At 40.1% G+C, this 27,569-nt stretch overlaps 1 protein-coding gene across 1 annotated transcript; it reads left to right on the top strand.

Annotated features, from left to right (window-relative positions):
* The first annotated feature begins 2,224 nt into the window (after positions 1–2,224).
* Positions 2,225–11,415, top strand: Dydc1 (DPY30 domain containing 1). The gene is made up of 5 exons (XM_013032071.1): positions 2,225–2,371; positions 2,976–3,077; positions 5,528–5,620; positions 9,887–9,991; positions 11,386–11,415. Exons 1-5 carry the CDS (start codon positions 2,225–2,227, stop codon positions 11,413–11,415), a joined length of 477 nt encoding a protein of 158 aa, XP_012887525.1.
* Positions 11,416–27,569: the final 16,154 nt, after the last annotated feature.

A 27,569-nucleotide genomic window follows, 5' to 3' on the forward strand; every position in this document is an offset into this window, starting at 1 on the left:
CCTCCCCTCCTGGGTTCGATCCCCGACCTTCTCTCTCCCTCCCCCCCACCCCGCGCCCCTATTGCGCGCCCCAGCTCACAGCTCAGCGCACGCGCCTTCTTCAGCAGAGCTTGCACGGTTACCTAGCAACGAGACAGACGCGCGACTCGCAGCCGCGGGTAGGGAGCGGGGCGTTGGGTGTGAGCTGTTGTGCAAAGGAGGTTGGGAGTCCGGCAGGCCTCCTTGAGATCCTCCTCTCCTTCCTCTCCCTCCTCCTCCTCTTCCTCCTTCTCTGCCTCGGTAGGAAAGCCCCCGGTCCATGGTGGCCAGATAAACTGCCCGCCCAAATTTCAGGTGAACCATTTTCTTTGTTTACTACAAATAGAATAGATGACAAAGTCCTTATTTCTCTGAGATTCAAAATTCACTTAAGTCTGGCACCCTGGCTGGGGGCCTTTCTCTTCCCATTTAACTGGTGGACTGTCTCCCAAGAGTGGACAGAAGACCTCTCTCAATGGCTTGGGGCAACTCCTTCAGGCTGCTGGCAACTGTGTCTGTGGGAAGGATGGTGTGTGTGTGTGTGTTTGTGTGTGTGTGTGTGTGAATCCTGGAGCTTGAACTCAGGTCCTGAGCAATGCCCCTTAGCTTTTCCACACAAGGCTATATGGAAATCTACTACTTCAGTCATAGCTCCAATCCCAGATGGAGATGAGAGTTCCCACAAAGCCCAGAAATGGAATACATTTTATCAGTGTCTCAAAAATGTCTGGGTTTGAAGGAGCTGGGAAGGTGGCTCAGGTAGAGTGCTTGCCTTGCATGCCTGAGGCCCTGGGTTCGATTCCTCAGCACCACATAAGCAAAAAAGAAAAAAACCTGGAAGTGGCGCTGTGACTCAAGTGGTGGAGCGCTAGCCTTGAGCTGAAGAGCTGAGGGACAGTGCCCAGGCCCAGAGTTCAAGCCCTATGACCGGACCCCTCCCAAAATGTCTGGGTTTCTTAAATTATTAGAGGTAAATTTGAAGATGATCATTATTATGTACATACATAATGCAGTAACAGAGTTTGAACTCAAGACCTCACATGCTAGGCAGGCAGGTACTCTACTTCTTGATCTATGTCCCCAGCCCAGTGATCAATTTTTTTTTCAAACCATATGCAGAGATAGTAGTTGTTGCATTTTATATCTTTTTAACAATCTGGCCTGAATTATTACTGTTTTTATCATGGAAAAGGCTGGAGAAACTCATTTACTGCTTTAATACCTTGAGGAGCTTGTCCTCTAGCAGGAGAACAGACAATCCCCATTCCCCCCCCCCAAAAAAAATAAAAAACAAGCAACCAAAAAGATAATTCTCAGGCAGTATGACAAGGGTTGCACTAGCTGTTGGAGCAGGTGGAACTTCCTAAGGTTTCCTAAGAGAGCCCAGGAAAAATCATCTATATCTTTTAGGTGAGGAAATACTTTTCAGAAGTAGAGAGGGATGGATTACCAGGATGGGCAAAGAAAGTCTCCAGAGAGATGGACACATTCAGCAGAAAGGCACAGTGCTGAGTGGAGTGAGAGCCTAGGGTGTGTTGGAGGCAAGAAGGGTTCCAGAGATAATCCTAGATGGCCTAGATGATCCTGGATGATTCTAGAGGGCCAGAGCATGAGTAGCCTCTTTGGAGGCTGAATTTTTATGCCCTATCCTTGAAAAAAAAATACATGGATTTTAAAAGAGAGGTGAACTGTTGTGATGTTTTGTAAAAATGGCTGTTATGGCTTAGAAAAGCATCTTTGTTGTCATTAGAGTTAGGGCTGTGGAATTATGGTGGGTAGAGACCTTGTGTCCTTTGTCTGCCAGCTGTGTGCTCTGAACCATTTCACTCCTGCTCTTTGAAGGTGGAATTCCTCATCTGCACATGGGGGTCAAGATACTATTTTCAGGCCTGGTGAGAGGATTAAATGACACATAAACTGAGCTGGGCATAAGGCCACGACACATTCAATAATGACAATGTCCTTTTCTGATTCCTGGACTGACCTTCAGAGCTCTTCAGGCTCTCATGATGTCATGATGAGAGGCCTTTTGGAAACTATTAGAAGTTCCCTGGGGTCAGAATGCTTGTCCCCCCTGAGTGGTGAGAAGGTGGAAATGCTTGGTTGCCCTCCCTGGAATGTCACTGTGCCTTAATTGAAAACTTCCTGCACTAACATATCACATTTATTATTATTTTTCAGAGAGATTGTGGTTTAGGAGTTAGAAATGGAGTCAACATATCTTCAAAAGTACCTTGGGACATGTCTAACTCAAGGTCTTGCAGAAGTGGCAAGAGTTCGTCCATTGGATCCAATAGAATATTTAGCCCTGTGGATTTGCAAGTATAAGGAAAATGTAAACATGAAAAAGCAGGTAAGCCTGGGCCTCCTTAAGGAAATAGAGGTGTGTAATAACTAGTTCAACTTATCAGCTCTGCGTGTGTATGTGTATGTGTGGTGATTTCCTGAGGCTTGAACTCAGGGCATTGCATGCTTGCTCATCTCTCTTGCACAAAGCAGGTGCTCTACCACTTGAACCATGCCTCCATCTTGCTTAATTTTTTTAAGATTTCAATATTTATTTCTATTATGAAAATACTATTTATTTTTATATAACAACTTTGGAAACACAAGAAGTGGAAAGTTAAAAAAATACCCAAAGAAAATTTCTATGTAGATTTTTAGGGCGTTTTTTTTTTGTTTTTATTTTTTGATGTGTGATCTTGCCTTTCTATATATTTTTCTGAAATTTTATTTTCCTTTTTTCCATACTTGAAGTCATACTCAATACATTATGTTAGGTTCTTTGTTCAGGTAAAATGTGTATTTTCCCAAGTTGCCCTATTGTTTCCAAATGGATAGACTATAAATGTGCTTACCCCCTTTTCCCTTTGCTGATTAAGATGTTTTCAAGGTTATTGCTTATAGATAGTTTAATCTCGAATACATCATGGCGCTATTGCTTTTCACAATGCTAGAGAGAAAAGGAAATGGTTGACTTGCAAAAGGAAAGAGAACTAGCGCTGATGGAGCAAGAAATGCTGGAGCGGCTCAGGGCAGAGGAGCTCTTGTTTCAGCAGGTAAGATAAGAGCCTGAGGTACCTGGAATTAATGGGGGTGCGAGGGGGTCTGGGGTTGGGGAGGTTCCAGACAATTCTGCCCCTCTGATCTGTTTCTTAGATCGGGCTTTCTACTATCATCATCTCTCTGTCTCTGTCTTTCTCTCTTTTTGTTGGTCATGGGGCTTGAACTCTGGACCGGGGCTCTGACCCTCAGCTCTTAAGCTCAAGGTGAACACTACCACTTGAGCCACAGCGCCACTTTCTGCACTCTGCCTCTGTGTGTGTGTGTTTATGTGTTGCTAGAGAAGCAGCAGTGTTAAGACAACAACCCAGAAAGTGTGCTATCGTGGAAGCCTAGGGAAGAGAGCCTTTTGGAGGACCAGATTGGTCAACTGCCCAAAGTGCTCCTTCAAGGTCACCAGTAGCCTGGGCAGCAGCAGTAGAGAGGGTGGTGGGGGTGGGATCTGGGTAAAGCAGAGAGATGATGGGTGACAGTAACACTTCCAGACAAACTTCCAGGGGAAGGAGAGCCATTTTTACTCTCAGAAACACAGCTTGTCCTCCGGACAGGCAAGGTGTTTCCGGCAACAAACCCTCATGAGGGTTTGTCCTTGGTCTCACAGTTCCTAGGGGGTGATATCTGTCCCCCATCATGTCTCAGAATAAGGAGAATTCTCAACATCCTTGTTGCCCAAGGCAATTCTAACCACAAAGGGAACACATTAATTCTGTTTCACTCATCAGCTTCATCTTCCCTAGATAAGATTTGGCAATAGTAAAAATTAAATATTTCTGGAGCCATGTCAACTAGTACAACTCATTAGCTGTGTGCTGAGCCTGCTGCATTGTCCGGAGGGGTGGAATATAAAATAATACACTACAGGAGATTTATGGAGAGCTGCAGAAGTAGATTGGTGGACAGACATGGGTGGCAGGGAGAGGAGAGACCCATCCACAGGGAGGGAGGCTGAGAGGGAGAGACATAGACATCTGTTTTAAAGATTGAGCTTTTTCTGGCCTTTTCTTTTATGTGGCTTGAGAATAAACACCATGACGTGTGCTTAGTCTGCTGATGCTGAAGCGAAATTGTTTTCTTTTTACCATAGTGTCCCTGGATAATTATTTTTTTCCACTTACAAAACAATCCATATACCATTGTGCCTTTAAGGTGCAACATGAAAGATTTATTTCTTGACTGCCTTTCGCATGATTCAGATAAGGAAATATCATAGAGTGGCACTACCAAGGCTCCCCAAGCACTGTCAGCTACAGTGCTGTCATTGCAATGTATAGTGGGCTGAGCAGCAGGGCAAAACACCACATGGCTTCAGCTGTTGCTACTCTGCTCTGTTGTCACAGATAAAGCAATCCAACAACTGAGTGAAGGGGCACCGCTGTATGCCAATAAGCCTGCCTTCCTCCCTCCACCCTTCCTTCCTTCCTTCCTTCCTTCTTTCCTTCCTTCCTCTCTCCCTCATCTCTCTCTCCCTTCCTTCCTTCCTTCCTTCCTTCCTTCCTTCCTTCCTTCCTTCCTTCCTTCCTTCCTTCCTTCCTTCCTTCCTTATGTGCTATGGATTGTTACTTTTTTGATTTTTTTCTCTAACTGTTTTGAAATGTAAATAAATAAATAGTTTCTGGGCTGCCTTCTCTCCTAGTTCTAGTGTGACATGTATATATTGGGTTGGGACCAAAAATACTGTTGAGGACTTTTGGTTTATGACAGTCTTCAGATGTGTTTTGGTTTTCTATCCAATGTTTGGCTCTTTGATGAATTGTCTATGCTTACAGATATTGTATCTGAAAAAAATTATGGCAACCTCATTTCTAGCTTCAAGAAAAACAGGAAAGTGACATGATTTTGCACAAACTATACTTTCTAAAATTAACAATTAAATAGGTTTCCTCCTCCTCTGTTTTATACTTCAGGAAGTATTTGTAGAAGTGAAATACTATGTGTCTGTGACCATTTATTTTTGTAAGTTTCTGAAACTTAGATGGACATAAATGAAATTATCCCAGAATATTTAAAAGTGTTTAAGTTGTAGGCTGGGTGCCGGTGGCTCATGCATATAAACCTAGCTACTCAGGAAGTTGAAATCTAAGGATCACAGTTTGAAGCCAGCCCAGGCAGGAAAATCAGACTCTTTATTTCCAATTAAACAGCAAAAAATTAGGAGTAGAGCTGTGGCTCAAATGATAGAACTCCAGTTTTTTGTTTTTGTTTTATTTTGGGTCCGGTCATGGGGCCTGAACTCTGGGCCTGAGCACTGTCCCTCAGCTCTTCAGCTCAAGGCTAGCACTCTACCCCAGAACTCCAGTTTTAAGTGGGGGAAAAAAAGCTAAACAAGAGTATGAGGCCCTGAGTTCAAGCCCATTACTGGCTCACATACAAAAGAAAAGAATAATAGAATTCCTTATTTGAACTTCATCTGACTTAATATGGTGTATATATATTTCTGAATATTCAGCAGCAACTGGCATTCCAGCTGGAGTTAGAAATGCAAGAGAAGGAGAAACAGAAAGCCCAAGAACTTCAGCGAGCTCAAGAGCAATTAGAGAAGGTAATCTGAAGTTTTACAAACATCTACTTGTTTGAAACTTTTTGCAATCCTCCAACTGTTTATTTCAGCTGTCATAGCAGAAAGGCTATGGGACTCACAGTCTGAAGACCTGGCCCCCATTGTCTGTGGGACTTCAACAAGTTTTATAACCTTTGCAATCTCCGTTTACCTGTTTTCAAAACAGGAATGGAAGTATAATATTATGAGCTACATCTCACCAGATTGTCATAAGGATCCAGTAGAATTATGAATGTGACATTTCTTTGTGGGCAGTAAGGTTCTCTTACAGAGACCATAACATTTGAGTCAAGTGCCAGCTGTTCCTAAGTTTGACAGCTGTTCAAGGTTAAGTGCTTGGTAGTACTGAGGGTATTTTGATCTCTAAAATAGCAATACAAATCTTTGCTTTGCATTAGATGTATTAATAATAATCTATACTTTCAAAATATGTTTTGTATGATTTTTCCATGCCTTTGATTAAAAATAAACTCTACGGTAGCATTTCAAAAAGTAATCTATCTCTCATTATTGTATCTACAAGGTCAAATCTCCAATCTGGCTGAGAGTGCTTATTATCCAGAAAGGGTGTTACATACAGACCTCACTTAGGAATGACTGGTTTTATAGCTATTATCTCCCATTTAAGTATTTCTCCTCTTAATAATTTTATAATTAAAATTGAGATTAAAAAGCAGGGTTTATAGAATGTATTTGGTATCTGTATTCATGGCTTAGAGGAAAGCATCATTATTGAGAGCAAGTTGTAAAAAGTGTGGAGGGAGAATTGAATAAAAAAAGAGATGAGATTTTAAAGAAGAAATTCAACCTCCCTTCACAGTGTGTGTGTGTGTGTGTGTGTGTGTGTGTGTGTATGAGTGTGTACACGCAGTCCTGGAACTTGAGCCTCAGCTTGGGCTCTGTCCCTGAGGTTTTTGGCTTAAGGCTAGCATTCTACCACTTGAGCTTCACCTCCACTTCAACTTCTTGGTGTTTAATTGTAGATAAGAGTCTCATAGACCTTACTTCCCAGGGCTGGCTTCAAACAGTGATCCTCAGACCTCAGCCTTCTGAGTAGTTAGGAGTAACAGGCATGAACCACTGGTGCTCAGCCCCATTCACAGTTTTGAGAAATAGGATGGTGTCATGTTAGGCTGGGAAGTGGATCCACATAGATTTGTACATGAACCCATCCTTTCCTCCAGTGGTTTCAGTGATTGAAGATTAGAGCAGAAAACTAGAAAGGTATTAAGAAAAAAATGCTCAAAAGAAGGGAATTTAAAGCATTTTCTTTAAAAAAAATCCTAGTAACTTGATAGCTCTACTGGGATGCTTGAAAAAGTAGATAGGTTTCCTGTTGTGGTACACTATCTCCAGACATCAGTAGCCCTGATGACCAGACATATAGTGTTATAGTGTTATTAATAATCCCTGTCCCTACTGGCTTACCATCCTTCATCTCCCCTCCCCCCAGCAACACACCCCTGCCTCTCCCACACTCAGAGATATGTGCATTTGTGTCCTTGGCCTTTATTGTCCTGTGACTGCAGACACATGATTTAAACAATGGTTCTCAAGAGGAAATTTATTGGAAAGACACTGAGTTGAAGAAAGCGCTTAACATCTAAATAACAAAGGACTCTGGTACATTCAGGCCTTTCTAGAACCTTGATAGAAAGAGAATCAAATATGAACAGCACTCTCTGCTCTCGTGGTCTCTGGGTCTTGGTTTTACTCTTTCATGATGTTCTCATTGTCTGCACATGGGTGAAGGATGTATCCGTTACTGGCTCTTTCATTTTATGTTATGGCTCCAACCATCAGGCAGGAATGGATGTTTTTGGTTTTTTTTTTTTTTTTTTTTGGTTTGAGTTAAGAACTTTAGGGGAATGATTATGTCAAATATAGCTAAAGACCATAGTCTGGTAAGAACATAGACATGTTTCAATCCTAGTGAATTAAGTGTAAGAAATGCCTTAGGGAATGGAGCTATCTTTGGAAGACAGTAGCATGTAAGCCTCTATTATTAGGATAACCATTCATGTGGTCACAAGATCACAAGGTTCCCAACAGCAGAAATGAATCCATTCAGGCTCTGTCAGGCCACCCTGCTGGATGTCAAAGTGAGGTTTAACTGGGATGTCACCTGTGGTGGTTGAGGTATTTCTACTGCCATGTTCAGGTATTAAAGACCATGTTGCTGAGGTACTGTAGAAAGGTCATGTACATGGACAGTAATTTGGGCAAGATTAATTTCTTCATAAACACTCACTTCTTTCTTACTATGGGTAAAGCTCTACTTAACTTGCAAGTTCTATTTGAAAATCCCTTGATCTGGCCTGGGCATCATCTCCGCATTCAGTAAGCAGAGGCAAGTGCTTCAAGAGGTCAGGGCCAGCCTTGATCACAAAGTTCAATACAAATACTCTAAAAGAGGATTTTATTACAATGTGTTTGGTTCGTAACATTTTACATTTGTTAATAATTCAGCTTTAGTGTGTTGGTGTGTGTGTGTGTGTGTGTGTGTGTGTGTGTGTGTTTGTGTGTTGGTCTTAGGGCTTGAACTCAGGACCTTGAATTCTTGGTTGGCTTTTCCACTCAAGGCTGAAGTTCTGCCAATTGACCAAAGCTCAATTTCTGGCTCTTAGATGGTTAATTGGAGATAAGAGTCTCACAGATGTTTCTGCCTGAGCTGCCTTTGAACCTCCAACCTCATATCTCAGCCTCCTGAATAGCTAGGATTGCAGGCATGAGCCACCAACATTCACCTTTGGCTTTAGTTTCAGTATTTCAGCCCATTTTTTAAAAAAAGTTTTGATTAAAAATAAAACACCATTCAGTGAAACTCTTGTCTGAAGTTCTGTGTTAGGCAGAGTCAGGTGATACCTTTGAGAGTGACAGCATGTTGCAGTCAAATTGATCATAGCATTATCAAAAAATAAAAAGACTTGAAAATTAAATGTGAAATAAAAATGAAGTATATTCAAAATTGTGTCATAACTTTTATGCACTCTAAGACAGGAGAGCAAGTCTAGATAGTGCAGGTAAGAGCAAAGAGTCTTTACTTTCAAAGGTGAGAGGATATTACTCTCTGTTGTGTGAAATAAATACGTATTCAGGAATATAAAGCTTTATTTTGATACATCCGTAGGTAAAGTTTTTAATAAAGGTAGTATCAAAAACACTCAAGAGACAGAGGCTGGAAAAATCACGAGTTTCAGGTCATTTTGGGCTACTAAGAGAGCCTCTGTCTCAAAAATAATATGAATACAAGAAAAACCTGAAGCAAAAATGTATAATCTAGCAGCTGGTCGCAAGTATGAGGTGCTTCCCAGCAAAATCTCAGTATCTAATCTGAAAAAAATCAGAATTTAGTGTGTGTTATCGTTTGAAATGCTAGAATGTCCTGAGATATTGAGCACAGACTTACTAATGAATTACATATTTTGAAATTATAGATGCATTTTAAAATAAGATTTAGCGTTTATTGATACCTCGATGATCATGAAGAATGAATCTGTGGACACAGGGAGGAGTAAAATGTCAAAATTTTATTGAAGAAAAAGATGAACAAAGCTGTCGCTAGATGGGAAAGTACTTGAGGTGTGTTGTGCAAGGATGAAGACAATATCTCTAGGAGAGAGCTCTCAAGATATGGGACTGCCTGTGGGCCATTTCAGTCCCCAGACCCAATCAGAGGCCCTACGCAGCCTGAGTGAGCTTTCCACAGATCATTTGGTCTCACTGGGTACCCATTCTGGGACATACCTCTGGGGTCCAGTCAGTCCATTGTTCACATGCAAGTCTTCGGGGGAAGATGGGCCAGGATGTGATGCCCAGGGATACATGCTCAACTGCTGAAGGTCATGGTGATGAGATGTCTAGGGGCCTATGCACCCAAACTGCACAAGGCCAGGGTCAGGATGCACAGTCTCTGTGGGAGAGGCCTTTGTCCTGACTACCTAGCCAGGCCTTATTTTTCTCTCAATCCTCCCTCTGATGGGAAGAAGGGGTGATGACTGCTCTGGATACTTCCTGTTGAAATGGGGCCCCTGAGGAAAGACAATCATGTTACTCTCCCCCTGCCCCCACGCCCTGTCCCCCATCTATCTAGACTGTTATTTTTAGGGGTATCTTGCTAGTAACAGGCATTGGTTAATTCCATTAATTAGCAATGTTGAAATTGGATGTTGTCATTCTGAGGTTTCAGATCAAATGAAAGAAAAGTACCATACTTTGTTTTGAAAAGAATGATTTTTATAATTGTAGGAGGCAGCAGTGGACTCTGGCAAAACACTGGCTGAAATTAGTGACCGATATGGAGCGCCCAACTTGAGCAGAGTGGTCGAACTTGAGGAGCCATTGTTGTCTGACGTAAGTCTCAAAATGTCTTGTAAATACATATATTTTTTTTAAAAAGTACATTATTACTTCGATAAGTTATGGTACCTATAAGGCCAGGATTGATTGGCAAATAGGATCTGTTTGAAAGCCAGTTTCCTGGCTGTTCATACTGCTTTTCTAAGCTTTTGCAGGGATTTATTTTAGCATGAAGTATCAGGGTTAAAGCAGAGAGAAATAGAAAAAGAGAAACATTTCCCATGAAAAAAAGTAACATGGTTTTATATTATGTAAGAGCATTCGCTCATCTAACAAGTGTGTCTTCCATGTGCCAGGTGTGGGAGAACAAGGCAGAGAGTTTTGATTTGTGGCATTTAATGTCTGGTTTGGGGAGAGTGGGGGGGGCGGGAGCTGACAATTCGATAGCAAATCTATTGTCTAGATCAGAATGCTTATAGAAAGGAGGATCTATTCATCATGACACCAGATCAGTAAGTGCAACTAGTGCTGTTGTGACAGGAGGAAGCATTGATTGATCCTCTTTTCTCCTTGCACCCTGACAGGGTGAGACCCTCACAGGTCACAGTCAAGTAGTCTTAGTGAGGCAGTTCAGTGGTGGCGGGATAGTGACTCAAAAACATCATTTATGATTACATTCTATTGGGGAAATCATTGCAAAATCACCAGAAACTCTCAAAAAGTTTAGCTAGGCACTGGTTGACTCACTTCTGTCATCCTAGCTCCCCAAGGAGGCTGAGATCTGAGGATGGTGGGGGGCAGTGGATGGCTGGCAACCCTGATGCCGTTGTATGGACATCTTTGTGGGAAAACTCAATTCCAACTTCTTTGTTGGCTCTTTCTCTGTCTCTGATTTCTTAATAAAGATAGTAGAGGAGAAACAGATCTGGTATTCTCAAACCTGAGTTCAAATCTCGTCCTGGTTCCAATTGCCTAGACACATGAACGAACCTGCTTCTCTCATAGTCTCAAGTCTTTACTAAAAAAAAAAAAAAAAAACAAAACCCAAAAAACCAACCAATCAACCAGCCAACCAACCAAACAACAATAAGAAAACTGTCCTTTAGCTAGTACTGGTGGCTTCCACCTCTGTAATTTTATTTGCTTAGGAGGCTGAGATCTGATTAAAGACAGCACAGGTAGGAAAAGTTGGTGAAACTCTTATCTCCAGTTAATCAGCTAAAAGCTAAAATGGAGCTGAGGCACAAGTGGAAGAACTCCAGCCTTGAACCAAAATGCTCAGGGCCTTAAGTTCAAGCCTCAGTATTGGCACACGCGCACATGCACACACAGACACAGACACAGACATAGAAAACTTAGTTTACAGTCATTGAAATTCTTTTTTTTTGGCTTGTACTTTTTACATTTCTTATTTTATTGAGTAAATTTATGTTTTATTTTGCTTTTAGGTTACCTTAAACGTTGATCAAGATTTGTAGGATCGATGGACATGAGAAAAATAAACATTTCTCCTTGTTTTAAGCTTTCAATCATCAGGTTCCTGATTTGTATTTCTTCTTCATCAACCCTGGACATTATGCCTTTTCCCCCTCAAAATACATCTTTGTAAGTGGGCTTCAAGCGTAGCCTTAAAATATGGTTTGGAGGCTGGCCACTGGTGGCTCACACCTCTAATTCTAGCTACTCCCAGGCCCTGAGTTCAAGACCCAGTACAAGGAAGGAGGGAAGGAAAGAACAAAAGAAAGGAGGGAGGAAAGGAAGGAAGGGAAGGAAGGAAGGCAGGAAGGCAGGAAGGCAGGCAGGCAGGCAGGAAGGAAGGAAGGAAGGAAGGAGGGAAGGAGGGAAGGAGGGAAGGGGGAAAGGAAGGGAAGGAGGGAAGAGTGGGAGGAAGGAAGGAAAGAGGGAAGGAAGGAAGGAGGGAAGGAAGGAAGGAAAGGAAGGGAAGGAAGGAGAAAGAAACAAGATTGAAAGGCAAAGCAAGGAAGGGAAGGATGAACCCGGGTTGTGGGGCTACTCAGTGTCAGAGTGTATCAAGCTCTGTGGGGAGCAAGTGTCCCTCTTTTTCAGCTTGCAGGAAACATAAAGAGAACAATGGTGGTTCAAACACATTTGGGTTTGGCAGCTAGTTGGATGGAGATTAAGGATAAGAAAGGGTGTGTGTGGGTCTGGCCGGAATGGTTGTACACTAAGAACTCAGAGGGGTCAGGCAGAGACCTGCAAGCTGAGGGACTCCTGCCTGGCTGGGTGTGGCCAAGTGCATGGGAGAAGCTCAGAGCTGCTGAGAGAGAGGGTGTCACCTGTTTGGAACCACGAGAACAAGAGGCCAGCAGCTCAGCCACATATACAAGTGTATATAGAGTAATAACATTATTTCAGAGCATTACATCCAGCAAAGATATCTGGGTACATGTAATATACTGTATCTGTGAGTGAAGATGCTGAAACAAAACTCACTGAAAGCTGATGGATAACAGGAGAGACCGAGCAAGGGTCAGTGTGATTAGCACACATGCGTATGTGAAATGCCATGGTGAAAAACCTTTGAACAAGTAGTATACACTTAAAAATGGCTGGGATGTAAAACAGATCCTGTCTAGGTTGGGGCTACTAGTGGCAGGGAGGCAGGCAAATAGGGTGAGTATGATCTAAAACTTCAGATGCACATATGAAAATGGAACAATGAAGTTAAGATTGCTTTGGGATAAGAGGGTTGAAGGAGTGACAGAAGGGGCTAGTCTGATCTAGGCACACTGCACACATATATGGGCCGCTCAAAACGAAGCCCCCTTGCACAACTAATTGATGCTAATAAAAATATGGGGGAATTTTCAGGTATGGACTGCCAAAAACTGAAAATAAGAAACCAAAGCAAGCCAGGGATGGTAGTACATGCCTGTAATCTCACATATCAGGAAGTGGAGGCACAAGGAACTCAGTCCAAAGTTAGCCTGGGCTGTGCAGTGAATTCGATGTCAGTCCGGGCAACATAGGGAGGTACTATCTAACAAAATTTTTTTTTTTTGGGTCCAGTCGCGGGGCCTAAACTCTGGGCCTGCACGCTGTCCCTCAGCTCTTCAGCTCAAGGCTAGCACTCTACCACTTGAGCCACAGCGCCACTTTCGTTTTTTTCTTTTTGCTTATGTGGTGCTGAGGAATCGAACCCAGGGCCTCAGGCAGGCAAGGCAAGCGCTCTACTATTGAGCCACCTTCCCAGCCCTTAAAAGAATTTTTGTACAACAGAGGAAACCAAACATTCAGATGGAACCAAAATGTGTTTCTAATAGTGTATTAACGTGTAACTGTTTAGGCTACCACTAGATGTCACAAAGATTCAGTTTTTAGAAAGTGCTCCAAATACTCATTTTTAAGGAGTTCTCCAGTTGTGACTTTTCCCTGGTGCCTTAGAAAGTTAAAACTTTCTGTGTCTCAACTTTTTAACTTCCCTCCTCTTGCAGTATGATGCATTCCTTTTCAGACTGAATGCTAGCAAGCAGGAGAAAAACCCCTCCACCATCTTCCAATACTCAATACTTCCAAAGCACTAATATTTTCTTCATTGCAGCAGCTGTAAAATCTTTGTTAAACCCTCAAATGTGTTCACAAATGTTTTTTTTATATTTTTCCAAACACCATTCATGTGTAACCTTCCCTCATGCAGCAGCGATATTTCAGATTGCATTTCCAATGGTAAATTCTGGGAGTCACTTCCAACAGCTTGTTACACCAAAAATGTTTACTGTAAATAAGATGCTTTGAACTCAGTGATTGCACTGTGGTCCATTGGCTGATTGAATGCCATCCTGCTTAGAAATAAAAGTACAGTTATTACATTGGATTTACATTGGGTTGCCCAGTTGCTGCCAATGCCCTGTAGAGTATTTAAGTCTTGAATGGGATCTTGTTTTTGCCCATAGCATTTTCTTACTGGTGGAATGACCTGGTTCTAATCTAGTCTTCAAATAGTGCTGATGTCACCCTAGCTTTTTGTCATAGTGATAATACATGGGAAGTGTGTGTTTGCTCCCATTCTTGATGGCTCTAAGGGTCTTTGAATGGAAGATGAAGAAGGACTTTAATTTGGGTGCAACAATTGTACCTCAAAGCAGCATCACACAGTCTAGTCAGAATGCCTCGAATCTAGCAGTGTTATGTGTACTTTGCCACATGCTTCCAAGAACAGGCTCACCAGCTTTCATTATTTGGTTTTGCAAATACTTTTCATCTATACTTATCCTATTCTGCTCTTCCTTAAGAGCTTTCTGCCTTCAGTCTCAGCACTTGTTGTTTTGCTAACCTGCATCATCTAGAAATGTTAGGACTGCTTGTTACTTTCTATAAACATTTGTGGACCCATAAATGTCCCCAAATGCTCTTATAGTGTTTAGAACTGGTTTCCAATTTTTCCTACTCCTTCTCCTCCTCCTCCTCCTCCTCTTTCTCCTCTGCCTCCTCCTCTTCCTCCTCTTCCTCATCTTCTTTCTCCCCCTTCCTCTTCCTCTTCATGATATTATAAATTGCTTGAATTTAGTCTCCTGCTTGCTAGGCAAGTTCTTTACCACTTGAGCAATGTCTCCAACTTTTCATTCATTTTAACTTCGTTAAATGTATCTTTTACCCTTCCTTCTATTGATGGGTGTTAAGGTGGTTTTTAATACTCAATTTATATATACACACATTTTGAAGAAATCAGGTTGCTTTTATACTGTCCCTTGCCTTTCAAGTGACACTGTGCTAGTAAACCCTTCCCAGACTCTGATCAGGACTGTGTCCCTAGCAGCCTTCGGATGCACTCTGCTATTAGAACAGGCAGAGTTTGGCTTAAAGTTGCTATAGAAAATGTGTCTTGTCTTTTTTTTTCTCCTGAACACTTAGAGATTTTAACAACTGACCATCATAATGGTTTAAAAGTCCAATTATTGATAAATGATTGATGCACAGATGAAAATATTAAAATCTGCTATTTGCCACCATATTAAATAAAAGTGATCATGTGCATTATTTTGCTTAAAGACTTTTCTTCTTTGCTGGGTGATGGTACTGGGGCTTGAACTCAGGGTCTAGGCTGTCCCTTAGTTTTTTTTACTCAAGGCTGGCAGTCTACCAATTGAGCCATAGCTCCACCTCCAGCTTTTTGGTGGTCAACTGGAGATTAGAGTGTCACTTTTGTACTTTTCTGCCATGACTTGCTTCAGACCTTGATTCTCAGATCTCAGCCTCCTGAATATCTAGGATTATAGGCATGAGCCATTAGCAGCCACGATGTCTTGAAGATACCTTTGGCAAAAGGAGCAACATGTGTCATTTGTAAATTTTCTTGTTCTAAAGAAAGTAGTTATGTTCAATAGACATAAATTACCTAATGTTATTTTACTAAAAAAACATTGTCCTTCAACGTTAGCATCTATCAGAATCTGCAAAAGGGCTGCCCCAAACCTACTCTCAGTTAAGCCAGTAAGTTTGTGTTTGGGTTGGGAATTTGCATCTTTAACAAGCTGTGGGATTCACCAGTTCCCACTCTGGAATTGAGTTATCCAGGCTACACTGGTGAAAGCCCTGAGCACAGGTTCTTTCCATTCTCACAATATTCGATAATGTTAAGTTGTGGTCACATGATTTTAAGCTCCTCTGGCACGTTCTGGGAGTTCCTGCTACGGCTCATCTTGTCAATAGTTGGTAAATATGACACTTCAGCTTTGTCACTATCGTAAGGATGGAACACGACAACTTCTTTGTGTTTTCTTTGACTACTAGTGATGGTCTGCCTCTTTCTGTGTTTATTGGCCAATGGATTTGCTCTTCTAGGAATTTCATTTCAGATTTTTATTTGCTTATACAAGCTATTGATTTGTCTCTTCTTGATTTGCTTTGTTAATGCTGGGAAATTCTTTAGGCAGCGGGCTGACTTTTAACTTGTCTTACTGTGTTTTTTTTGTTCACAAAGTATTGTTTTATTTACATGAATCATTTTTTTCATTCCTTTCTTAATGGTTTTTGGTCTTGTGTTTCATAAATGAATGAATTTTTTCCACAAAAGTTTTGGGAAATGACATTTGATTTAAGGCTTATCTTTACGAGTTAACATTCTTCTAGAATAATCAATAATCACACTGGCAACTTAAAACCGAGGCCAAGCATGCTTACATAAGGTATACTGCATGATTAAAAACTAAAAATTCTTTTTCTAGGCACTAGTGGATCATGCCTATAAGCTTACCTACTCAGGAAGCTAAGATCAGAGGATCTAGGGTCAAAGCCAGCCTGGACAGGACACGTCCCTGAGACTCATATTTAAGGATTATAGACATGAGCCATCAGTTCCCTGCAAGTCTTTTTCTTTTTTAAAGGCTCTGGTAGCAGAAAGCATTATAATAACTGGTAGAAAGTAAATTAGCAATCTCAGTCTATATGCAGCTACTTTTTATTATTTTAAATAAATGTCATTAGTAAGCAATACTGAAAGAATACTTGAAAGAGCTGAGTTTGAAGCACTGTGTTTTATGTAACCCCAAATAAACCACCTAGTGTCTTTAGTCCTTAGCTCCCTCCTCTAATAAATAGGGACAACATTCCCCATGTCATAGTCATGGCTGAATAAATCAACACTTGTAAGAGTGCTTTATAAACTACCAGACACACACTCTCCCTTTCTCCTCCCTCCCTCCCTCTCTCAATCTCACTCTTCCTCTTTCCCTCTCCCTCCCCCTCTGTCTCATCCTCTCTCTCCCTTTCCCTCCCTTTCTCTCCCTCTCTATCTCCCCCTCTTTCTCCCTTCCCTTCTCTCTCTCCCTCCCCTTCCCCCTCTCTCTTTCTCTCTCTCTCCAGGCTGGCACTCTAACCATTTGAATCATGCCTTCAGCCTTGCTATTTGCTAGGGGTTTTTGTTGTTGTTGTTTTTAGGTAAGTGTCTAACAGGCTTTTCTGCTAAGGCTGACTTGAATTACCATCCTCTGGATCTCAGATTCCTGAGCAACTAGAGTTACTGGTGTGAACAACCAGCATCTGGCTTTCTCCATATATCTTTATTAATAGAGAAACTGCTTTCAGAGAAGGAATTCAAGCAGAAAGCTGTCTTCCATATGTAAGGTTTAAAAATATGCTCTTAAATATCCAAATGAGATAACTGTAAAGACATTACTAAACATGAAATTGTTTTAGTCAAGTTTTGTGTATTTTTTTGAATGAATGCTTGGGTAGGAGGGACAAGTTGGATTAAATTATTAGCTTCTTATTTCACTTAAATAAGACTCCACAATGGTACAATTTATTTATATAAAGTATTTTCTGAAGCAAATAAGGACAAGATAGAATATCAATATCACTTCATGGCTGTATTTTTTTCCCCCTCTACAATTCTTTTTTTGTTGTTGTTTTTTTGTTTGTTTTTGGTCCAGTCGTGGGGCCTGGGTGCTGTCTCTCAGCTCTTCAGCTCAAGGCTAGCACTCTACCACTTGAGCCACAGCGCCATTTCTGTTTTTTTCTTTTTGCTTATGTGGTGCTGAGGAGTCAAACTCAGGGCCTCAGGCATGCCAGGTAAGCACTCTACCACTGAGCCACCTTCCCAGCCCCCCCCCTACAATTCTTGCTTTAGTAATGTTTTAATTTCCTGTCTTATTTGGGGTGGGAATTTGTTTAGTGAAGAAATTGATGGCTTGCTTCTCTCTGCCATAGCCTTTGGTGTAAACTTAGGCCAAAGACATAATCTCAGCAGGTTAGTTGAAGTCATTTCTTTCTCTGTCAATCTGTACTTCCAGATTTCTTGAATTTGCCTGAGTTGGCTTGGAATGAAGGATGGATATTGCCAATAAATTTCCCAGAGTCAATTGACATCCTCACAGTTTTAATAATAAAACTGACTTACAGTGAGTAGTTGTGGCCATGACGATTTTATTTCAAAATAAAAGTTGTATGTGGACTTGTACATCTCTAAGGATGTCAGCATATAACTAATAGAAATATAAATACCTCCCAGCCATGTTTTAAATGAAGATGTTTCAAGTTGAGAGCTGGTAGCTAAGTCCCTAAGACCATGTGTAGCACATTTAATATGCTGACTGATACAAATTTATTCATAGATTTGATTCAATTGTTTCTCTATTTAAAAAATACTAAAAGCCATTCTACCCCAGACCTAATGTTAACTGGAGGGAGTAGTCTATAAAGCATTTTTTAAAAAAATTGTCAACATACTGTACAGAGGGGTTACAATTACATGGGCAAGATAATGAGTACATTTCCTATCAAGCATTGTAGCCTCCTCCTTTGTTTACCCTTCACATCCCTTCCCAGCCTTCCCCCGCCCCCCCACCCAATCCCCTGCCCCTCCAAAGTTGTAACATGACAATTTGTACTTCTCATTGCTGCAATGGGTCCACCTGTATCCTTATTTAAACGACTTGTTTTTCTCCTTCCCCTCCACAAATTATACCAACATCAAATACAGTGAAAGCAGGGGTTATACTGTGGGGGAGGAACATACAAAGCAACAAAGAAATAATCTTATAATTGCATTAGAAACAAATGCATGAAAGAAAAAAAACATTTAAATACATATCTTAGGGTTCATTTTCCTAACATCACCTTATCTGACCTTTTCTGCTTGACTCATACATATACTTGTAAGTCATAATATTCTTGTAACATGTATTGCATACAGTCCTCCTCCTCCCTCCCCTCCCTCAAGGTTACTTGGGTTGAGAGATGAGCTGATCAATCATAGCCTGTTTTCCTCTCCCACCCAAATTCATGACCCTCCCTCTAAAATTAGTGGCTGATACAAAATACACCCATGCTGGTTCCATCTTTACTCCCTCAGAATGTTTATCTGGGTGAGTATGTTTGCTCATACAAGATGAGTACTATTGGCTAACCTGGACTGGGCCACTGACAACACCCCACTTTCACCAAGGGCATGGAGAACTCACCCCTGGCTGTGACACAACCTTGCATCACACAGTGTTTGCATATTTTTCCATTATTACTCTATTCTATGCTTCTCTTGGAAAATCATGGTCCTCAGTGGTAAAATGGCCAGATTATGTGGTGTTCTATTTCTCACCCAGTAAAAAAAAATTCAGTTCAAACATAGATCAGAGATTTTAATGTCAGACACCAAACTTTGAAACTACTTACAGGAAAGCATAGGGGAAAATATTTAAAGGTATAAGTATAGGCAATGACTTTCTTAGAAGGACCCCAAATAACTCAGGAAATGATAGCAAGAATGAACAAATGGAGTTGTGTCAAATCACCAGAATGGGAAGATTATAACTTATTTCAGATAAGGACCACAGTAATGATGTATGTCTTGGAACTGATCCTAAATAGGATTGTTAAAGACATTTTTTTGATAAGTGAGCTAAAGCACAGGTTATTTTAAAGGTCCAGCAGTTATTAATATCCACTATTACTGGAAAACAAATGTTTGACTTCAAATCTTGTAAGACTTGTTTTTTGGCCTACCATACATATAGTCATTCCAGAAACATATTCCATGTATGTTGTATGGAGTATTTTATAATCATCAGTTTGATTGAGTTAGTTTATAAAATTGTTCAAGTTCTTTTTTCTATTTTTGTATATTTTCTATAAATTTGTGCATCTTTGATGGTTTCTGGCTAGTTGTAAGCATAAGTTACTGAGAGTTGAGTAATGAAATCTCTTTTGCTGAGCCTGTTTATCCCTCTTTTCAATTGTTTGGGGTTTTTGTTAGGCCTTTTGAAGCTTTGTTGTTAGGTGCATATGTTTATAATTGTTATATATATTCCTAATGTCTGTGACCCTTCATTATTATGTTATTCTTTGATTCTAATTTTTTGAGACAGAGTCTCACACCTTCTTTGGCTTGACTCAAAACTCGTGATGCTCCTGCCATACCTTCCCAACCACTGGGATTACAAGAATGCATCGCTGAGCTAGGCTTGACTTCAATATTTTTATTTTAAAATGTATTTCCATGGCATTCATGTCTTTGAAGACTGACAAAAGTCTAACAGTTTAACAGAACTTATATTTAAGCTTTTAACACAATTACATTGAAATGGGAGAATTTTCTATTTTCAACAAAGACATCCATATGAAATCACATTTAATAGAAATATATAGATACTTTCAATGAGGATTATTTCTGTGACCAGCTCCTATAATTCATGCCTGTAGTCCTTGCTACTCAGAAACTGACTTTTTCTTTTTAACAAGATAAAAGATGGAAGTCTATATTCACTCTTCTAAATAGGTATATCCAGTTTTCCCAACACCATTAGCTGAAGAGTTTGGGTTATTCTCACCTGTCTCTTTTATGTATATTTTTGGCTTCTTTGTTGAATATAAAATGGTAGTAGCTATGTGGGTTCATTTCTGGAACCTTTAGTCTATTTTCTTGGTCTAAATGTCTGTTTCTGTGCTAGCACCATGCTAGTTTTGTAACTATGACTCTGTAGTATAACTTGAAGTCAGGAATTATGCTCTTTTTGCTCAGGATTGTTTTTATGCTTCCATATGAATTTTATAATTATTCTTTTTTTTGTGCCAGTACTGACTGGGACTTGAACTCAAGGCCCTTGTGCTCTTATTCAGCTTCTTTCATTCAAGACTAATGCTCTACCACTTGAGCCATGCCTCTACTTCTGGCTTTGTGCAGGTGAATGGAGATAAGAGTCTTGCTTGGTTTTTCTGTCAAGCCTGGTTCCAAAGCATAATCCTTAGGTCAGCCTCCTGAATAGCTAGCCTCTGGCACCTTTTTTTTTTTTTTCTTTTTGCCGGTTGTAGGGCCTGAACTCTGGGTCTGGGCGCTGTCCCTCAGCTCTTCAGCTCAAGACTAAGGCTCTACCACTTGAGCCACAGTGCCACTTCTGGCTTTTTCCGCTTATGTGGTGCTGAGGAATCAAACCCAGGGCCTCATGCATGCAAGGCAAGCGCTCTACCACTGAGCTACCTTCCCAGACCCTCTGGCACCCATCTTTTAAAATTGATTCTTGTATTTCTGTGAAGAATGGCAATAGAATTTTGATGGGGATTGCACTGAATATATGCACATCACTTTTGGTAATAGGATTATTTTCACAACATTAATTCAGCAAATTCATGAGCAAGGAAGGTCTTTCTATAATCTAGTAGCCTTAATTTTGCACTTCAGTATTTTGTAGTTTTTGTTATGGAGGCCTTTCATTTCCTTAGGTAACTTTAATTCTTGTTTTTGTTCTGAGGCTGCTATAAATGATATTGTTTTCCTCATTATTTTTTCAGTCTTATGTTAGTATATAGAAAAAGCACTGCTTTATAGACATTTTGTATACTGCTACTTTGCTAAAGTGTGTATCAGATCTAAGAGGCTTTTTGTTGGACACTTAGGGTCATTTAATCACAGGATCATATTGCTTCAAGTAGGGATCATTTGATTTCTGCCTTACCTATTTGTATCCCGCTGCTTCTTTCTTGTGTCTTATTGCTCTAGCTAGAAATTAAAATAAAACATTGAATAGAAGTAGAATAGTAACTCCTCTATACAGTATTTTCATAATAAAAAATAAAAAAAAAGAAGTAGAGAGAATAAACACCCTGTCTCATCCCTAATTTTATTTTGGTTTTTTTTATTATTATTATTATTCAAGTCCCAGGACTGGGGCTTGAACTCTGGGCCTGGGCACTGTTCTTGAGCCTCTCTGTGCTCAAGGCTAGCATTCTACCACTTCAGCCACAGCACTGATTCCAGCTTTATCTGATTAGTTTATTGGAGATAAGAGTCTCCTAGTCTGTCTTGCCTGGGCTGGCTTCCAACCACGATTCTCAGATCTCAGCCTACAGAGTAGCTAGGATTACAGGCATGAGCCACCAGCACTGGCGCCCGGCATGGCTTTGTAAGTATTTTATTGACAATTTTTGTATTTATATTCACCAAGAAAATTGGTCTATCTTTTGTCTTCTTGACATGCCCTTACTCCTTTCAGTATCAGTGTAATACTGATTTTATAGAATGAGTGGTATCATTCCATCTCTACATTTTAGAGAATAATTTGTGTGAGCTCTTACAGGGCTGGTAAACTTTTGACAGTGAATTCATTCTGTTCCAACCTTTATTTGCTGACTCTTTTAATTTGCTGCTTCAATCCCATTATTTATTACACATCTACTGTGTGTCTATGAGGGTCATTTTCAGATCATGTTCCTCTAGAAATTTATCCATTTCTTATAGGTTTTCTGGTCTATTACAATATGTTTTAAAATTATTCCATAATTATCTTTTGAGTTTTGTTATCTGTGGTAATATCCACTTTTTCATTTCTAATTTTATTAATGTGGCTTATCTTTCACTCTCTTTTGATTAGATTGGCTAAGGGTTTATCAATCTTGTTTACCTTTTCAAAGACCCAATTTTTTTGCTTCATTTTTCCTTGTATTGTTTTTCAGTCACCATTTCATTAATCTATGCCCTGATTGTAATTATCTTATTTATTTATTTTCTTTCCTGGTTGTAATTATTTTAACCCACTAATTTTTGAATTTGGCTTATTCTTGTATTTCTAAAAGTTTGGAGTGCAAAGTTAATTTGAGATCTCCGACTTTTATGGTGTTTGGTGCTGGCGAATGAACCCAAGGCCGTGTGCTTGCTAGGCAGGTGCTCTACCACGTGAGCTATTTTCTAGCCCATGTTACTTTCATTATTTTCAAACAAGGCCTCACTTTTTGCTTGGGCTGGTCTGGACTGAGAGTCTTCTATTTCTATTTATTATGTAGCTGGGATGACAGAAATAGGCTACCATACCATTTTTTAAAATTGTTTGAAATAGGATCTTGTGCACTGTTTTGCCCAGACTGACTTCAAACTGTAATTCGCCTAATCTTATTTACAGGTGCAGTGTAGGTTTTTAAATGTAGAGGCACATACTATAAATTTACGTCTTGTCATTGCTTTTATGTGTCCCAAATATTCTGATAAGTTGTGTTTTCATATTCATTTGAATTTAGAAATTTCTTTTGTATTATCCATAGCTTTTTCAACCACTTGTCATTCAAGAGTGAATTGTCTAATCTCCATGAGTTTGAATGATTTTTGACAGTACTGAGATTTGAACTCATAGCCTCACATTTGAATATATTTTTTAGTTTCTTTTGTTGTTGATTTCTAGTTTTATTCCATTGTATCTTGATAAAAATACAGGTTATTTTAATTATCATGTATTTGCTTGAACTTACTCTATGTGCTAAATAAAATATGATCTGTTTGGGAGAAACTTTTAGGAACTGCTGAGAAAAATGCGGTTTCTGAAACTGTTGGGAGGAAATACTCTAATATTTTAGATTTGATATTTTTATAATATTTTTAATTCTAAAATATTCTAAAATTTAAATTCGGAACTTTCCATTGCTTTTGTCTGGATGACCACTATAATGCAAATAGTGGGGTATTAAAGTTATCCACTGTTATTTTGTTGGGATATATCTATGCTTTTATGTCCAGTAGTGTTTTGTTGTTGTTTATAAAATTGGATATACCAATGTTTGGCATCAATATAGCTGCTATTATTAATTGTTGAGGAATGGTTGCTCATAGTAGCAGCTGAACATTGCGCTGCTGGAGGTTTAGTTAATCAAAGTAACACTTTCTTTGCCATGTTCACCAGGCATGGCATTGCAGTATCATCAAAGGTACCATCTGACCAGGGCCTTCCCTCTAGCTCTGCTGCCTTATGATGCTTCTGACAGTCGACTGTCCCCAAAGCTCCTCACTGAACTTGTCAGAGTGATGTTTAGGTACTGCTTATTAAAACAGAGCTTCCATTTTAAATGGAGACCCACAGGAATAAATCTGCCTGAAAGTATGAACTAGTGCCTAAGTCTCATTCCTTCAGAGGCTTTGCCATCAAATTTCAGAGTTGAAATTTGAGTTTCAGAGTTGAAGGTTGCTGCATGGAAGTGAGATCAACTGTGTACCTTTGGCACGCTGAACTTAGGCAATCGATAGGGTTGGGGGTACATTAGAACAATTCATGCATAAGGGAGGCTGGGGACAGTCTGTGCATAAGAGAGGGAGAATTAGGGCTGGTGAGTCCATTGTGATTCTGGCTCACAAAATAATATCTTTGCCAAGATCTGCTGGTTCTTTCTGAAGATCTTTGTTCTGTAGACAGAACCTACTATTTTAACTCGGATAGATTGCTCTTTGTTTTATATAACTGGTAAATACTTCTTAGAGAAGTGAAACATTTTGGCTAATTCAACATTGCCAAGCCTTTCTTTCCATTTGTACATTTTACAAATGCCTGTTTAGGATAAGCACTGTGACATTGAATAGTTGGATAAGTAAAAAATAGTTTTGAGAAATAAGAATGCATAGGTAGCTTTGCCTAATATGACGCAAACAACGCAGAGCTGGTTCTTTATTAGGTTATTCCTGAATCAGGCATGAGTTTCAACGCTTGTTTCTGATTTTGAAGTTTTATTCCTCCAACCTAGCTTCCCAGGCTTCTACCATCCTGCCCAGTTATCCAATAAATGATTACATAATTTATGGTATCTCCTTATGGTGAGATAGTATTCAAGTGTTGAAAATGAAGTCTATCTGTAATGTAAAAGTACAAAAAAAAAGCAGGGCATCAAGATATCATGGGCAAAAAGCAAGGCACAAATATACATATACTATGATGTCATTTTGTTCAGAAGAAAGTCACATATATACACAGACTGCCTAATAATAGTAATCAATCAATATTTATTAAATTTTGATTGTTTGCTAATGATATAGTCTGATACCTAAATGGGCTGATTACTTTCTCTGTGTGTGTGTGCGTGCGCACGTGCGTGCATATGTGCACACACACATGTGTGTGCTGGTACTAGGGCTTGAACTCAGGGCCTGGATGCTGTCCTTTAGCTTTTCCAATCAAGGCTAGCACTCTACCACTTGAGCTCCAATTCCACCTCAAGCTTTTTGGTAGCTAATTGGAGATAAGAGTCTCACTGACTTTCCTGCCAGGTTGGCTTTGAACCATAACCCTCCAATCTCAGCCTCTTGAATAGCTAAGATTACAGGGATGATCCTCTGGCACCTGACTTTGATTTATTTCTTACAACAATGATGTAAAATGGTAATTATTTATGCTATTTTATAACTCAGGAAGTAGCAGCATAGACAGGCTTAGGAACCTTCTCCGGGATATAAAGTAAGTAGGTTCATTACAGCTCTCAACTTGAAGCCTGTACTTCCAATTGCCATGTTGTCTGTTCTGTTTCTTAAACACTTATTTTCTGGAAGAGCACAGTCATCACAGCATGTAGTAAGGGTACTGGGTGTAGAGGTGTGGCTTAAGTGGTAGGGTAACAGCCTTGAGTAAAAAAGTCAAGCAAGAGTGGAAGACTCTGAGTTCAAGCAGTAAATAAAGAAATAGGTAAATAAGAAATGTGTCATCTGACACATTGAGATAGCTCCCTGAGCTGGATGACTTCTAGATCTTCCCTCCCTCTGAATTGGTGGCAGTCTGCAAAAGCTTCTCCCAACATAGTTCTGAAGCCCTGCTTCTCTGAACAGGATGTCCTTTCTCAATCCCACTGTCTCTCCACCCATCATTCTACTACTTACATCGGAACTTAAAGGGTCAGGGGCAACTGTTACCTTGTTTTCTGTCTTCTTTCTAGACTTAAGAACTTTGATGAGCTTTGACACTTGATCAATTTTCTCTTAAAGCAAATTTAGGACATACTAGCTCACAGTCCGTTCTAACTGCTAGAGCAAATGAGGTCTATAGTTCAAATTAAATATTAGCTCATCTTGTCTCTAGGCTTGAAACTAATGTACCCAAAAGAAATTTTCCAAAGGGACAAGGATGTTGAAATGTTTTAGGTACAAACAGGAACGGTCTTATGTGATAACAGTGACAAGGCTTTTTTTTTTTTTTTTGTCTAAAGTCCTAGTTTGAGTCTTTCTTAGTCCATGCCTTCCATTGGCTAGATCCTCTCTGCATTTTTAGCAGTCTTGGGTCTGAACTATTCAGTTCACTCACTGTTAAATGCCTTTGTAAAATCTCTCACATTATTTTAAAAGAAGTAATTCAAATATAAGTTTAATTCCCTGGAGGAATTATACTGTGACTGCTGACCAACTAGCAAACTTGGAACTTGAAGCCCCTAGAATTTGTGCCAGAAAAAAAAAGTGAAATGATGATATACTAAACCTAAATGGAGGTTTTGGTCACCAGAATTGTTTGTTAGGCCTATTGCCTGACTTTTTGACTTTTCATAGACGAATGCTGATTCACAAAATTTTGCTTTCTGAATGCTTATTTTCAGATTTTTATTTTATTATTATCCATAAGTAGTTGGACAAAAGGGTTTCGAGTCAACAGGTCAGTTTGTAAGTACAATGCACCTGGATGGATGTCACTCCACTCATCATTCTATTCTAGTGGGAACCTACTTCTCCAGCCATTTGCATTCTATCTAATCTCAGTTCCCTTTGTTGTATGAGTGAGGGATGTGGCCAAGTAGGAGAGTATAGGATGAAAGATGAGAGATGCTCTCCTTTAGGATGGGAGCTTAAGATACAGCCCACTTTTTCTTCTACTCTTCTTAATTGAAGCAAAGCTTAATGCAGCAATCATGTGAACAAGATATCTATGAAGTATTTAGAACCATCTATATAGGCATTTAATATGTCATCTGGAAAATCTGGGAAATTGATGATTTCTCTGTAAAGAATATGTCTCTCAGAAGCTCTTTGTTTAAAATTTTGTTTAAATTTTTTTCTCTGTCATCTGTCCAGGTAATTTAAAACAAAAACAAACAAACAAAAACCTTGCTTGTTAATTTTCCTGCAGACCTCTTCTAGTTGACCACTTAGGTGATTTTTGTCTTGGCAGAAAAGGAACAAGGATGTAAACGTTTCCCTCTAAAACGAGTGTGTTGTATAATATCCTAGCTAGCTGGGAGTACAGGTGGAGCCTCCCGCTCTGCCCTGAGGTAGTGGGGGGGGTGAAGCTAATCCAGATAAGATAAGGGGGGGGAGGAGCACTTGCCAGCCAAGCCCCAGTATTGCAATCTTAGTCTCTAAACCGTGTCTCAGAGAGAGTCCCTCACTGCCTACCTGTACCCTCTTGTCCTTACATAGACCACCACCCCCCTCCCTGAAGTGGGATGTTAACTCCAGAGCAGTTTAGAGATGAGAGTTAAACAGCTGGAAGAAGTCCCAGAGAGACCTCTGGTTCTACAGAATCTGTACAGCCATCTGGTCCTTTGAATGAACAGATACTTAGCATTTGGGACGTCAGCGCTGAAGACTAAACCTTCCTCAAGGTAAGTGAGGCCTCCCCTCCCAGGAAATGGACTCCTCCAATGGACTCACATGAGCATTCAGGCACTTTCACTTTTCCATATATAGGAGCCACTCAGGAGCAAGCTCTGACCAGCCAGAGGGAGTGACAAGTCCATTGGACTGTATTTCATCCACTCCCTCTTTCCTCGCCCATCCTCACCTGGCTCTCACGTGTGTACCAGGCAGTTGAGCAGAGGTGATCCTGGCTCTGCCAAAGACAAGCCTGTTGTTGGGTTTATAGGGGGAGGGAGGGGGGGAGGGGGAATAAATAACTAAATAAATCTCAGGCAAAGTCACAGCACTGAAGTTGTCGCCTTTGGAGAAGCAGAGTGG

This window comes from Dipodomys ordii, unplaced genomic scaffold, assembly GCF_000151885.1.
Source record: "Dipodomys ordii isolate 6190 unplaced genomic scaffold, Dord_2.0 Scaffold148, whole genome shotgun sequence".
NCBI lineage: Eukaryota > Metazoa > Chordata > Mammalia > Rodentia > Heteromyidae > Dipodomys > Dipodomys ordii.